General features: G+C 46.9%; 1 protein-coding gene across 2 annotated transcripts in view; it reads right to left on the bottom strand.

Moving 5' to 3' along the window:
* Positions 1 to 2,779: 2,779 nt before the first annotated feature.
* Positions 2,780 to 15,781, bottom strand: part of ARHGEF16 (Rho guanine nucleotide exchange factor 16) — a 69,733-nt gene continuing 56,731 nt past the window's right edge. For both annotated transcript variants that reach the window (XM_029578150.1, XM_029578151.1), the window contains exons 14-15: positions 15,393 to 15,494; positions 2,780 to 4,709 (exon numbers count right to left, since the gene is read on the bottom strand). In XM_029578150.1, the coding sequence (XP_029434010.1) occupies positions 4,570 to 4,709; positions 15,393 to 15,494 (242 nt within the window). In that variant the 3' untranslated portion in view covers positions 2,780 to 4,569. The remainder of the gene's footprint in view (positions 4,710 to 15,392; positions 15,495 to 15,781) is intronic.

Genomic DNA, 15,781 nt, shown 5'->3' on the forward strand with positions numbered 1-15,781 from the left:
GCTCCAGGGCTACTCGATTGCAATTTGGACCACACAGCCGCTGACCAATTGCGCTACCACAGGAGCCTTCAAACTGCCACCCCTGCTCCCATATTCTTGGCGAAGGCCCTAACGAAATCATACAGCGCATCTGCTACATCGGCCTCCCCTGCTTCTAAATGGGCTGCATTCCTGGAAACGGCTGAAGAACCAGCCTCCTTCTCCTGCATCTTCTGCTCTCTGCATTAGCAGGCTCACTGCATGAGGCTACTACAAATAGCTGCTCAGAGACTCAAGGCCGAAACCATGAACATCTCCAAATTCTGGCCCTGAGCCTCCTTCAATGCCGCTGACCCCACTACAGGAAAAGTCACCTTCTAGGTCACTTTCAGCAGCATCAGGAACTCCAAACTCTCTTTTGGCAAGGGATATAACACCGCCATTGCCCTGCTTACCTTAAGACCAGCCTCCAGAGTATCCCACTCCTGGATTACCAGCTTCCTTATCTCAGGTCTTTCTATGATCAGAGAAACCCACAGCACGTCCAGGATTGGGGCCACCCCTTCACTGTCAGATTCCTCCTGTGCAACTTTAATCCCCAGTTCTTCCAGGGATTAGAGGGCATGAGTCCTCCATCCAGAACAAGCAAGCCCCTCTAGGATTATCCTCTTCCACTACCAGAGTCTCCTCTGGATCCAAATGAGGCTTGTCTGCATTTGGAACACCATTCCTCAGATGGTCCAAGACCCTTCCTCAGGGTCATTCCCAGGACCCCCCTGATAATTCTTCAAGAAATTAGTCCGAGAAGGCCCCCTCACCATCACCCAAAGGCCCTCTGAGGCCTAGAAGGTGGAGAAGCTCGCCCAACCTGCGCCTGTGGGAACCACCCTATGCACTTTCACTGGGCACCTTTTGTACCTGTGGCCACCTTCCTCCTGTTCCCCCACCTGGCTATCAATGCCTTATGCAGGAGCAGGACAAGTCACGTCATCAGGTACCATCTCCTCCGCAGGCTCCCCACCTCCCACTATCCCGGTCTTCAGGTCATAAGAAGCGCCCTGAATCATCAGGCACAGTGGAGTTGGGAAAACTTTGGCCTCCCCTGAACCATTCTGTCTCCTAACACATGGAGACAAAATGGCCACCGCTGGCTCTGCGTCCCTCAAGGTCTTGCTGCCGGCACCCAAAAAATCAGGTAAGTCGTCTTGCCACAGCCCCTAAAGAGATTGTATCCCTGGGGCTGAAGCAATCTGGGCACCATAGGGCTGCATTAAGGCACAAACAGCTTCCCCGCAGGCCTGGCAGGATGTTTGCTGTGATCCATGCCTTCACATGCTCGCCTAGAAAACACCTCGCCGAGCCTCCCCGGACCCCACCAGTACGACTGCTGCCTCCCAGACTCATCCCTTGTTCCTGCAGAGCCGCCCGACACGAGCGCACATGCGCTGGCAACTCCTCTGAGCCCTGCCGGACTGCCTCTCACTTTTTTTAAGAGGCAGTAGCTGTAAGAGTAAAAGGCAAAAAAAGAATATACTTTCCTGAATCCCGCTGCCAGGAACAGCTGAGGGGCTGCGGAGCAACCTGGGGAACCAGGACCCCTGGATTTCCAGTCCTCTGGGTTGTTTGGGCCGAGACAGCCAGGAGTATCCAAACCCGCTCACCCAGCTCTACCTAAGGGATGGCCCACGAAGGAACCTAGCACCTTAGGCAGCACAATCTCTTCCTCCTTTGCTCTTGATTCTTCATTCCTTTTTTTTTTTTTTTTTCCCCAGCAACTCCAGATTGCAGGTTTGCACCTCTGCCATCTGCTGGAAACAAAGAAATACTGAGGGACTGCGGGTGGCACTCTCGGTAATGTAGCAGTGTCTGAAAAGTTTTATTCTCTGCCTCCATCTGCTGGGAGGGATGCAAAACCCACTTGTCTGGACTGATCTGGGGTATGAACAGGAACCACAGATAATGTTGCAGATCAGCTGTCAATCACCCAGGTCATATCTGGAAAAAAAGCAATGTTGGGAATTATTAGGAAGGGAATGGTTAATAAAACGGAAAATGTCATAATGCCTCTGTATCTCTCCATGGTGAGACCGCACCTTGAATACTGTGTACAATTCTGGTCACCGCATCTCAAAAAAGATATAATTGTGATGGAGAAGGTACAGAGAAGGGCTAACAAAATGATAAGGGGAATGGAACAGCTCCCCTATGAGGAAAGACTAAAGAGGTTAGGGCTGTTCAGTTTGGAGAAGAGACGGCTGAGGGGGGATATGATAGAGGTGTTTAAAATCATGAGAGGTCTAGAACGGGTAGATGTGAATCCGTTATTTACTCCTTAAGATAATAGAAATTCTCATCTGGGGGAGGGACCTTTAGATATCACTGCAGGAGAGCAGGGCTCAATGAGAGATACTGAATGGCTGAGGTCAGTGCAGGGATATATTTAGGGTGATGTCAGCTTTGAAACCTGACTGCATTTCCATCTTCTAGCAGGGGAGCACATAACCCATGGGTCCTGAGTCCATCTGGCTACACGCTAGGAAATTAGCATTTCTGCTGCATTCTTTTATGTTTGCACAATACTATTTTGAAAGATTATACTGCTATCTAGTGGTCAAATTGACAGAAAATGCATTTTTACCTCTCATTTGTGTTTGCAGGACAGATACATTCTCTTTAGGGTAAGCAAATTTTCTTTAAAAGTAAATAGAGCGAGATGGGAATTGTAAAGCTAAGAGTAATTGTGCAGTCATTTTATTTAACAGCATTTATATTCCACATTTTCAAACTTTTCCACTGTGGATTACAAACAAAGTCATAATGGTAAGTAAGCATCTTTCTTCATTCTTACTCCTTGGATGTCAGGTTGGTGAGGATTTATTTTTTTTTTTAGAGAAATACAGCACAATGTCAGTTCTAATTAGTTGTCTTAATTCCTTGCTGCAGGGAAAGCAGAGATTGGCAACGGACAGTTACTAAGCTTCTGCAACCCTCCTCGCAAAGCAGCAGACTTTAGTTAACTGTAACTAACACTGGCTCATGGCAGTGAGAACCTGATTACAGAAATGGTAGCTATTAAACAACAGTGAGGACAAAGCTCAGAACTTGTACCAAAATCAAGTGTTTACTGACTTTATCTTACAATATACAGCACTGTACATTTTGGGCCTGGTTTTCAAAAGCATTTACATGGTTTTTACGTCGATAAGGGCACTTTTATGCACAAAAATGGCTTTGTAAAATTGATACAAGAGTATGTTACATTTATTTGGTTAGTTAACAGCTCTCTGCTTTCCCCTCCCCTCCCCTAAACCTGCCCCTTTCCCCTGCAGCTAGTGGGGCAGTAGCCAACTTCCAGATAGGCTGTTTTGGTTTGAAATAACCTCAGCTTAACCATGTGGCCCATTATTTATCTATTTTTCCTGTTACTCCGTGTAGCTGGACAATTAAGACATTACAGCCACTCATCCATCACTAATATCTCTATGTCCTGCTCTTTAAAGCCCTTCAGCGGAGGCCAGGCCTGGCACATAGAGCCTCAGCTGCAGCAGGTGGAAGATCCAAAGGCCCAGCTCCTGGCTTCCGAGCAGCTATGCTAAGAGATAGGTCCTCACTCCCCCAGTTATAGCCCCAACCCTTAAACCACTGCCGGTCTGCTCATCTGAAACAGCATCCATAGCAGAAGTAAAGTTGTACGGTAGGGGACAGAAGTATTTACGTGTTCATCTCAGGTTCACGTCCCACACCCCCCATCCCTTTTGGAAACTTTGAGATGTGTGCGGCATTTCCAAACATAGCTAGGCGTTAACTGAGCAGATTTTGAAGGCTAAGTTAATCATAGTTTTATTCATAGGTCTCAGTCATACGTTGGGGGCCATGGAAAATTACTCTGTAGGATCAGACAAGATGTTTAAATCACACCCACAATGCCATCTTGTTTATCTGTTCCCTAGATTTGGTAATATTCAATCCATTCCCTGAATACAGGCAGATCTATCACCATTAGATGGATAACACCTGTCCATGTTAGTCACTCACCCTTAGATCCCTCCATTTTTTTTGTGGGGGGGGGGGGGGGGTTGGTTAGGTACCTGATAGCAGAGCCTTATCATCTACTAAAATTAATTTACAAAATCCTATTTGAAATCTCAGCTGGCCACTGTCTTTTTCCCTTCTATCCCACACACTAATCATTACCCACCATCACCAAAGAGATATATATTTAAAAAACTTCTTGGTAGTCACTGCTTCTCCTGTTCAGATAATCCGTGCAGCACTATCCAGGCAGCCGTTCCACAGAAAGAAGGCACTGCCACGCCTGGTATGTTCCTTGTGGAAAGAAAGCTTCAACAACTTACGTATCTTTTCACTTTTCTTCCAGTTGTTACAAAGGGGAAATGACTAATTTTAGCCATAAAAAACAAAGAGATGAACCCAGTGCTTTTCCACCATACTTTGAAAATAAGTTTGTATGCATTGGATTATGATGTTCTCTTTTCAGAAGAGCTAATTCTTATGTCCACAGGAGCACAGAATATGTGGGGCCTCTAAGGGCTCTTTGGTGACCATTTCCATGAAGCTTTTGACAACTTCTTATACATCTGTTTCTATCCTCAGTCTCTCCATTCGTCGAACATTACGCTCAACAACAATACGATTGGTAATCTCCTGAGCGCAGGTCTCTGGGAACCACCCTTTCTCACCATCTCGCAGTCTTTCTCCTCGGTACCAGCCTGAAGAACAGAAATAAATGGTTTAAGCATGCAATAATAACAAATGGAGAAATTATTTACCTGATATTTTCATTTTCTTTAGTGTAGACAGATGGACTCAGGACCAATGGGTATAGTGTACTCCTGATAGCAGTTGGGAGACAGAGTCAGATTTCAAGCTGACGTCAGCCTACATATACCCTTGCAGGAATCTTAGTTCTTCAGTATTCTCCTCCAAAAGCAATTTTGGATATATGTGTGTTTTAATAACTTGATTAACTTGACTAACTTGATTAACTAGGACTGGTTCAACTGATTTCCAAATTGGAGACTGCCAGTGCACTCAACAGAAAAACGCTGACACCCAGCAACTATGGGTGTCTCGAACTAGGGGATAATACCTGGCTTATCCATGCTTGTCTAGCTCTCGGGGATTCTCACCCAAGGTTTCCCGAATTTGGGGCAGCCGTGGGAGGGATGCTGAGTCCATCTGTCTACAGTAAGGAAAACAAAATTATCAGGTAAGTAATTTCTCCATTTCCTAGCGTGTACCAGATGGACTCAGGACCAATGGTATGTACAAAAGCTACTCCCGAACCGGGTGGGAGGCTGCCCGTGGTCCACTTAGTACTGCCCTTGCAAATGATGTGTCCACCCAGGCCTGGACATCCAGGCAGTAGAACCTGGAGAAGGTATGTATGGAGGACTACGTCGCCCAATAGATCTCGGCGGGTGACAGCATCTTGTTTCTGCCCAGGACACTGCCTGGGCCCTTGTAGAATGAGCCTTGACTTGTAGAGGCAGAGGCTTCCCTTGCCTCTACGTAGGCCGCCTTGATTATTCTTTGATCAAGCGGGCTATGGTTGCCTGTGAGGCTGCTTCCCCTTGTTTCTTCCCGCTGTGAAGGACAACTAGGTGGTCCGTCTTTCGTACGAATTCTGATCTTTCCAGGTATCAGACTAGGAGTCTGCCGACGTTTAGGTGGCGAATATGGCGTGAGTCTTCCGAATCCTTATGTTCGTCTGGAGATGGTAGAGATATGGTTTGGTTGAGATGAAATTGAGAAACCACCTTCGGAAGAAAAGAGGGGACCGTGCGTAGTTGTATGGATCCCGGTGTAAACCTGAGGAACGGTTCTCGACAGGATAGGGCTTGAAGCTCAGAGATGCGACGGGCTGAACATATTGCCACTAGGAATGCAGTCTTCAAGGTCAGTAGCCGTAGTGACAGACTGCGGGTAGGTCTGAAGGAAGCTCCTGCTAGGAAGTCTAGTACTAGAGTGAGATTCCATAGGGGCATCGGCCACTTTAGGGATGGTCAGATTTGTTTGACCCCTCTTAGGAAGCAGGAAACATCTGGATGGGTTGATAGACTGATGTTGTCCACTTTGGCTCTGAAACAGGCCAGCACAGCCACCTGAACCTTGGAGTTGAAAGACAACCCCTTCTTCAAGCTGTCCTGCAGAAATTCCAGGATCATGGGGATTTTGACCATCAGTGGGAGGATCTCGCGGTCCTCACACCAGGCTTCGAATAGTCTCCATATTCGTATGTAAGCTAGAGAAGTGGAAAACTTGCGTGCTCGGAGCAAGGTGTCAATCACTGCCTTAGCGTATCCGCTCTTCTTCAGGCGAGTCCTCTCAATGGCCAAGACCGTAAGAGAGAATAGAGTTGGGTCTTCGTGGAGGATCGGTCCTTGCTGGAGTAGGTCCCTGTGTGGAGGTAGGGGTTCCCTGCAAGAAGTCTTCCCATGTCTGCGTACCATGGCCTTCTTGGCCAGTCCAGGGCCACTAGAAGTACTAGCCCCCTGTGGTGTTCTGTCTTGCGGATGATCCTGCCCAGTAGTGGCCATGGGGGAAAAGCATATAGCAGGACTGTCTGTGGCCAGTCTGGATGAGGGCGTTGATTCCGCAGGATTGCGGTTCTTGTCTGCAGCTGAAAAAATTGGGAACTTGGGCATTGGACCAGGTTGCCAGGAGATCCCCAGTGGTTTACTATCAGCTGGAAGGCTGTAGTTGACAGCGTCCATTCCCCTGGGTCTAGGCTCTCTCTGCTGAGGTAGTCCACAGTGACGTCTTTACCCGCGATGTGGACGGCTGAGATTCCTTGCAGGTTTGCTTCCGCCCATGCCCTTAAGGGATCTATTTCCAGGGATACCTGTTGGCTTCTGGTTCCTCCCTGGCAATTGATGTAGGCAACTGTTGTGGCATTGTTCGACATGACTCAGAGATTCGCCCTGGAGTCTGTGACTGAATTGCAGGCAGGCAAGTCTGACAGCTCGAGCTTCCAGTCGGTTTATGTTCCATCCCAACTCTTCCTTGTACCATTGCCCCCTGGGTCCGAACCGCTGCCGGTAGCTGGAGGTGAATGGAGTAGTTCTGGGACATCGGGTTCCATCACTACAGTAGGGAACATTGTAGTGGGCGTATGTGGGCCCTTGCCCATGGGACGACTTCTAGGGTTGATGTCATGAGACTGAGCACTTGGAGGTAGTCCCATATCTTGGGGCAAGCATAGTTCAACAGTTTTCGCAATTGGTCCATCAGTTTCCTTCTCCTTGTGGGGGGGAAGAACAATCCTGTCTTGTTTTGGTGTCAAACCGGACTCCCAGGTACTCTAGCGATTGGGAGGGCTGCAGGCAGCTCTTGGCTGTGTTGACGACCCACCCAAGATTCTGCAATAGATTCTGGACTCTGGTGCTCGCCTGGTAACTTTCCTCTGGAGATTTTGCCCTGATCAGCCAATCGTCCAGAGATGGATGCACGAGGATTCCTTCTTGCCTCAGTGTCACCGCCACTACCACCATGATTTTGGTGAACATCCAAGGAGCAGTAGCTAGTCCGAAGGGTAGCGCCCGGAACTGGTAATGATGGTCAAGTATCGCAAAGTGTAGGAAGCACTGGTGGTCGTGGTGGGACCGGTATGTGGAGATAGGCTTCGGATAGATCCAGTGAAGTCAGGAATTCTCCCGGTTGTACTGCCCTTATGACTGAGCGTAGGGTTTCCATGCGGAAGTGCGGCACCCTCAGGTAGCGATTGACCGTCTTGAGGTCCAGGATGGGCCGGAACGTTCCCTCCTTCTTGGGGACGATAAAATAGATGGAATAGTAACCAGTATTTTGTTGGTGCGAGGGCACCGATGTTATCGCCTTTAGGCTGAGTAATTTTGTCAGTGTGGTTTCCACTATTGTCCTCTTGGAGGGGGAGTGGCACGGTGATCTCACAAATTTGTCTGGAGGGATGCTGTGGAAGTCCAGATAGTATCCCTCTCGATGGACCCACGTGTCAGAGGTTATCTCGACCCATCTTTGGTAGAAGAGGATAAGTCTGCCCCCTATGGCTTCTTCCTGTGGATGGGTCTGTTGATTTTCATTGTGGGTTGCAGCCAGGCCTGTACCTAAGCTGGCTCCCCTCTTATTGTGTCTGTTCCGAAAGGACTGGGCCCTGCCTGCGGGGCGAGGTGCTTGGTTTGTGTTTTTGTACGGTCTAAAACACTGGGCTCCTATGCCCTTGGTTCTTCGGGGAGAGAGGCGCTGGGTTCTTTTGTTCCTGTCCTCCGGTAACAGAGGTACTGGGGATTCGCCCCATATGTTGGCTAACTTCTCCAGTTCGCTTCTGAACAGGAGGAATCCTTTAAAAGGCATTCTCGTGAGTTTTGTCTTGGAGGTCGCGTCGGCTGACCAATTTCGGAGCCATAGTTGCCTTCTGGCTGCCACTATGGATGAGATGCCCCTGGCTGAGGTGCACACTAGGGCAGAGGTCGCATCCGTGAGGAAAGATATCGCCGGTTCTAATGTTTCAGCGGAAGTGGTTACGTCCCTGGAGAGGAGCAAGCAGGCGCGTGTCACAACGGTGCAGCAGGATGGATTCCTGATGTCTGCACTCAAGCCATCTTTGAGTGCAGCTCCTCCTTCAACTGGGATGGTAGTGCACTTTGAGATAGCGCAGCCCCTGGCATCCACTTTTGGGAACTCTAGGAGTTCTTTGGCCATGGGGTCCAGGGGGTATAGGGCTTCTAGGGCCTGTCCTCCTTTGAAGCTGGCCTCGGGGGCATTCCATTCCAGGTCAATCAGTTGTTGTACAGCCTGCAGCATTGGGAAATAGCATGAGGCCTGACAGAGACTGGGTTCATCTTTGGCTCCATTGTGGTACTTGCACCAGGACTGGCCAGCATCTTCAGGCTCAGAGACACGAGATCTGGCAACTCGTCTTTGGAGAAGAACCGCATCATGGTTCGGTATGGTTCCATCCCTGGAGGGATTTCCCCTTCCTCCAGGGAGTCAGGCTCTTCCCCCGAGGTGTCTGTGTTTTCTAGGGGGAGGCTTTTGGCCGGCTGGGGCATGTCTCAGGGGGTCTGAGAGGGGCTTGGAAGGTCTTGTGCTTCTGGTGGAGACTGTGGCTGTGTTGCAGGCGGTACAGATTGTGCCTGGGCAAAGGGTCGTAGCCCTTTGAAGAATTCCACGCAGGAAAAGGTCCCTGGGTCCATATTGAATCCAGTGGAGTTCTGAGGTGCCCATCTGAGGAGGGGCCGGGTCAGAGATACAGAGGCCTGGGGTACCATAGTTGGTGGAGCCAGATTCCTCTATTGGCTGAGAGGGACCTTGCTTTGGTTCCCTCTGAGTCTCTTCGCACTGCAGGCATAGGCCAGAGGCCACTTCGGGTTGCGCAGGTGGCAGGCTGGACAGAGGGCTTGCCCCTTGGCCGGTGCTGCTATGATTTGTGCATGTGGAATGGCTCAAAACTCATCTGTGCACGCACCGGGAGACTTTATTGTGCACTCCAGGTGCGTCAATGATGTGCATGCAGGCTGCTACTTGTGCACGTCACAGGTGCGCGCGCTGCCGTGCACACAAGTCGTTTGTGGGCCCAGCTCGCCGCTGTGCGCAACACAGCGACACCCCCCCCCCCCCCCCCCAGAGGGTCTCCACGTGTGTGGACCCTCGCACCGGATCAGGGTCTAGCCCAGACGGGGCTGCTCAACCCCATTTAACAGATGCCGGAAGGATGATCTGTGCTGCTAACAGAATCTCGGAGACTTTAAGAAAGTTTTCTACCTTACCTTGCCTCGGCACTTCCCAGTCTCGGCCGGGCGGTCTCCATCGCAGGAGAGCGGGGCTCGTCTGTAGAGGTAAAATTTCTTCCTTCTTTGGTTTGGATTTTCTAACACTGTGCAAGTGTGTGTAGTGTCCCTAACTGCTTAGGAGATGGAGAAATACTGAAGAGCTGAGCTTCCTGCACGGGTAGATGTAGGCTGACGTCAGCTTTGAAATCTGACTCCATCTGCTATCAGGAGCACACTATAACCATTGGTCCTGAGTCCATCTGCTACACGCTAGGAAATAAATAAAAGGTCACACAATGTGGAATATAAATATATAACATTTTAGGTAATGAAGCACCAAGGAAATAACATTTTTGCTAAATTTGAGCAGCAAGATTACCTCCTTCCCACCAAGCCCCATCTCCCCTCTCAACCTTAAAATAATACGAGCACCTCTGGCCTCACCCTCCCAACTGACACAAGACCTTCTCCCCCTAAGGACTCTCAGCACCTCCCCCTGAGTGACTGCCACTGTTTCTGCAAGCACTGGAGGGGACACTTGGGGTGGTATTAATCAGAGAGGATATCTGAGTGCTGGCAGGGCATATTGAAGTCTGCTTTTGCAGTGTTTAGAATTACCTGGCTGCGTGAGGAAGCTATCCCTGAACATATTGGATGTTTAGAAAAGTGGGCCAGTTCAGATAGTGTAGCTGGATTTTCAGAAAGTGTTTTGTCTAGTCTTAGCTACTTTATCAATTAAAAAGTCATGAGAAACTCGAGCATAGGGCTATATGGTCAATTTTCTCAATGGAGAAAGGTGGAATGCCCCACGCGTGTTTTTGTGTGTGTTTGCGTGTGTACATGCGTGTGTGACACTTTCACAGAAAAAAAAAAAATCAGCCTGTCAATAAACTCAGAAATTTCCCACAACATATCAAGAGTTTAATCATTCCCTTGTGGATCACTACCAGATGCATAGTGAATACACTAATACATTTCAAGGACCCTAATTATGTGCATTCTTACTGCCATAGCAACCTAAAACTTAACTAGGAACTGAGCAAATTTAAGATGAAGGCAGCAGTCCAGCAGCAAGAAGGGAGCCTCTCAGTCTTCTACATCGAGTGCACATGTATGATTTTGGGGGGGGGGGGGGGGGGGTTTCCCGCTGGTGAGAAATTGTACGTGTGCATGCGATGCAAAGAGCTCCTGGCTCTCAGAGAACGAGTCCGATCTCTGGAGGCTAGAGTGGCAGACCTGGAGGAGCTGAGGCAGACAGAGAGGTATATAGATGAGACCTTCAGGGACATAGTAGCCAACTCCCAACTTCAGACTGGCAGCCCTGGTGTTGCCTTGGAGGAGGAAGGTCTCATGATCGGAGAGCATCAAAGTGGTGCATTGTCCTTTTGCACCGAGGATATCTCCCATAGCTACTGCCCAGGAGGGAAGGGTTAGGTCGGCCGTCATAGTTGGTGATTCGATTATTAGGAATGTAGATAACTGGGTGGCTGGTGGGCGTGAGGATCGCCTGGTAACATGCCTACCTGGTGCAAAAGTGGCGGACCTCATGCGTCACCTAGATAGGATTTTAGACAGTGCTGGGGAGGAGCCGGCTGTCGTGGTACTTGTGGGCACCAACGACATAGGAAAATGTGGGAGGGAGGTTCTGGAAGTCAAATTTAGGCTCTTAGGTAGAAAGCTTAAATCCAGAACCTGCAGGGTAGCATTCTCTGAAATGCTCCCTGTTCCACTCGCAGGTCCCCAGAGGCAGGCAGAGCTCCGGAGTCTCAATGCGTGGATGAGACGATGGTGCAAGGAAGAGGGATTCAGTTTTGTTAGGAACTGGGGATCCTTTTGGGGAAGGGGGAGTCTCTTCTGAAGGGATGGGCTCCACCTTAACCAGGGTGGAACCAGACTTCTGGCACTAACTTTTAAGCTGCTCTCTCTCCTTTTTAAACTAAATCAAAGGGGAAAGCAGACAATCGCTCAGCAGTGCATGGTTCGGAGGGAGATATCTTCAAAGGATACTAATGAAGCGTTAGAGTTAGGGCATCCCAACAGAGGATCCAATAACATGAAAATTAGTCCAAGTGCTTATAACTAAAAACTCACCAGAGCTAAAAGATTCCAATTTATCCCTGACAACTGAAACAAAACACACACTTTGAAAATGTTTGTATGCTAATGGCAGAAGTCTAAGAAGTAAGATGGGAGAATTAGAATGTATAGCAGTGAATGTTGACATAGGCTTAACTGGCATCTCAGAGACATGGTGGAAGGAGGCTAACCAACAGGATAGTGAAATAGTGGGGAACAAATTATATCGCAATAACAGAGAGGAGCATCTGGGAGGCAGGGTGGCGCTTTATGTCCGGGATGGTATAGAGTCCAACAGGACTGCATTAGACTACATGCACAATCAAATCTTTATGGGTAGAAATCCCTTGTGTGTCGGGGAAGACTATAGTGATAGGGGTATACTACTGCCCACCTGGCCAAGATGGTGAGACAGACAGTGAAATGCTAAGAGAAATTAGGGAAGCTAACCAAATTGGTAGTGCAGTAATAATGGGAGATTTCAATTACCCTAATATTGACTGAGTAAGTGAAATATCAGGACATGCTAGAGAGATAAAGTTCCTAGATGGACTAAATGACAGTTTTATGGAGCAACCAGTTCAGAAACCGATGAGAGAGGGAGCAATTTTAGATCTAATTCTCAGTGGAGCGCAGGATTTGGGGAGAGAGGTAACAGTGGTGGGGCCACTTGGCAATAGTGATCATAATATGATCAAATTTGAATTAATAACTGGAAGGGGGACAGTAAGTAAATCCATGGCTGTAGAAGTACATTTTCAAAAGGGAAACTTTGATAAAATGAGAAAAATAGTTAAAATTGAAAGGTGCAGCTACAAAGGTAAAACGTGTGCAATAGGTGTTGACATTGTTTTAAAAAAAAAACAAACCATCCTAGAAGCACAGTCCATATGAATTCCACGCATTAACAAAGGTGAAAGGAAGATCAAACGATTGCCAGCATGGCTAAAAAATGAGGCGAAAGAGGTTATTTTAGCCAAAAGATCTTCATTCAAAAATTGGAAGAAGGATCCTTCAGAAGAAAATAAGATAAAGCATAAACATTTGCAAGTTAAATGTAAGACAGTGATAAGACAGGCTAAACGAGAATTTGAAAAGAAATTGGCCACAGAGGTGAAAACTCACAATAAAAACTTTTAAAAATATATCCTAAGCAGAAAGCCTGTGAGGGAATTAGTTGGACCTTTAGATGATCGAGGTGGTAAAGGGGCCATTGGAGAAAGACTAAACAATTTCTTTGCGTCTGTGTTTACCGAAGAGGATTTTGGGGAGATATCCATTCCAGAGACTGTTTTCAAGGTTGATTTACATAAACTGAAGTAAATCACGGGCAACCTGGAAGACGTGGTAGGCCTGATTGACAAACCTAAGAGTAGTAAATCCCCTGGACGGGATGGTATACACCCCAGGGTTCTGAAAGAACTAAAAAATGAAATTTCAGACCTATTTCAGTTAATTTGTAACCTATCATTAAAATCATGTTGTACCTGAAGATTGGAAGATGGCCAATGTAACCCCAATATTTAAAAAGGGCTCCAGGAGTGATCCAGGATACTATAGCATGGTGAGTCTAGACTTCAATGCCAGGAAAAATCATAAATACTATTATAAAGAATAAAATCACAAAACATTTAGAAAGACATGGATAAATGGGACATAACTAGCATGAATGTACCCATGGGAAGTCTTGCCTCACAAATCTACATTATTTTGAAGGGGTGAATAAACATGTAGACAAAGATGAACCAGTAGATGTGGTGGATATGGATTTTCAGAAGGTGTTTGACTAAGTCCCACATGAGAGGCTTCTAAGAATAAACTAAAAATTCATGGGATAGGAGGCGATGTGTATTGCAATCTGGTTAAAAGACAGGAAACAGAGAGTAGGATTAAATGTTCAGCCTTCACAGTGGAAAAAGGTAAACAGTGGAGTGCCTCAGGGAGCTGTACTTGGATTGGTGCTTTTTAATATATTTATAAATGATCTGGAAAGGGGTACAAGTGAGGTGATCAAATTTGTGGATGACACAAAATTATGCAGAGTAGCTAAATCTCAAGTGGATTGTGATAAATTGCAGGAGGACCTTGTGAGACTGGAAGATTGGGCTTCCAAATGGCAGATGAAATTTACTTCAGTTTAGAGAAGAGATGACTGAGGAGGGATATGATGGAGGTCTTTAAAATCATGAGGGGACTTGAACAAGTTAATGAAAATCAGTTATTTACTTTCTCAGATAATGGAAGGACTAGGGGGGCACTCCATGAAGTTAGCAAGTAGCTCAATTAAAACAAATGAAAGAAAATTCTCTCTCACTCAGTGCATAGTTAAGCTCTGGAATTCATTGCTAGAGGATGTAGTTACAGCAGATAGTGTAACTGGGTTTAAAAAAGGTTTGGATAAGTTCCTAGAGGAAAAATCCATAAACTGCTATTAATTAATAAGGAATAGTAGCTTGAGATTTATGTAATGTTTGGGTTGTGACTTGGATTGGCCACTGTTGGAAACAGGATACTGGGCTTGATGGACCCTTGGTCTGACCCAGTATGGCAATTCTTATGTTCAAATGTTCTAAAATGATCACCCACTACAACTTGACTGCTGCCTCTCTGCATTAAGCAGCTAGCAAGACACACAACACTGAAAAGCCCACTCAGGCCCTGATTGACAAAGGCTTTTTGGGGGGAGAAAACTGATTGCAGTACCACAGACCTTACTCCTCCGCTGCTTAAACACATCAAACTAGAATCTTGTGGTGTAGATTATGAAAGGCTATGGACTGAAGGAGACCGGGTCAAGATGTTGGCATACTATGTTCTTCTTGGTGGAGTGCTTATTGTCCTCTGGGGAACCTACAACTTGTCTGTTAGATAATATACTGAACGTGCAAACAGCAGTTTTACAATACCTAAGAGTCATCCCGCTTGCTCCTGATGACCTGCCCCCTATTATTAATTTTAACTCCTATTGATCTTTTAAAACTGCCAGGACAGTCTGAGCTCACTGCACACATGCTGTGGCAACTCACGGCCACAGCCAAGAATTTACCTGCAATTCAGCTGCACACAGGGTAAAGTTTAATTCCAAGCAGCAATACCCACATGAGAAAGTTTAGTGTACAGGAGCATGTTCCCCAAGAAGGAAGCTGCAAGCAATTGCATGATTTCCTTTACTGTGAAATTTATCAGAATGCATTCCTGGTAGAAGGATTTACAAAAAGATGCCTTAGCAGGAACCTCTGTACTGTTCCTACCCGTAAATGGATTGAAGCTGCAGTCTGGGTCACTCGAGTACAGTTCTCAAAGTGTGTAAAAGGAAATCGCTAAGGACATTTTTATTTTGTAATATTTGGGAAGCATAATCAAAGTGAAAGACAACCCTGGATTCAGCATAGACATTCAGGTCTTATTGACATCATCATTTTACAAAACATATTGTGCAATATTGTATGATCTGAATTAAGATTCACAGCTGCTTCATTCAGCAGTAAGACAGCACTAAGAAAAAGACTCTCTGAATTTTACAAACCAAGCTGTCTGAATTTGTGCATTTTTACAAGATAAACTTACCGTCCTCTTCCTGTAAGACCAGTACGACATCTGCTTGCTGCAGAGAGATTTCATCGGTCTGCTTTGAGAAATAGGCTTTGATGATCTCCACCTGCCGCAAACCTGGTGAAGGAAAGGAGGAGACGGGAGCTGATTGGGGGTGCCTGACTTTCCAGCTGAAGTTTCCTAGACAGACCCTGCCAGGCAAATCGGGTCGGCCCATTTTCCCTCCCTGCATTCATTATTTTTATTATTGAGAAAGGGGCATAAATTGTACTGTTTCTTGTTACATCCCTTCAGCGGAATTCTAGCAGGACACGATCAAACGGGACTGCTCGCCCTTCGTTCCATGTTACTGCCCCCAGTAACACTCAAAAGCGCGTCGCTCCCTAACTTGCAAAAGCTGAATT

Source organism: Rhinatrema bivittatum, chromosome 15 (assembly GCF_901001135.1).
Source record: "Rhinatrema bivittatum chromosome 15, aRhiBiv1.1, whole genome shotgun sequence".
NCBI classification, from domain to species: domain Eukaryota; kingdom Metazoa; phylum Chordata; class Amphibia; order Gymnophiona; family Rhinatrematidae; genus Rhinatrema; species Rhinatrema bivittatum.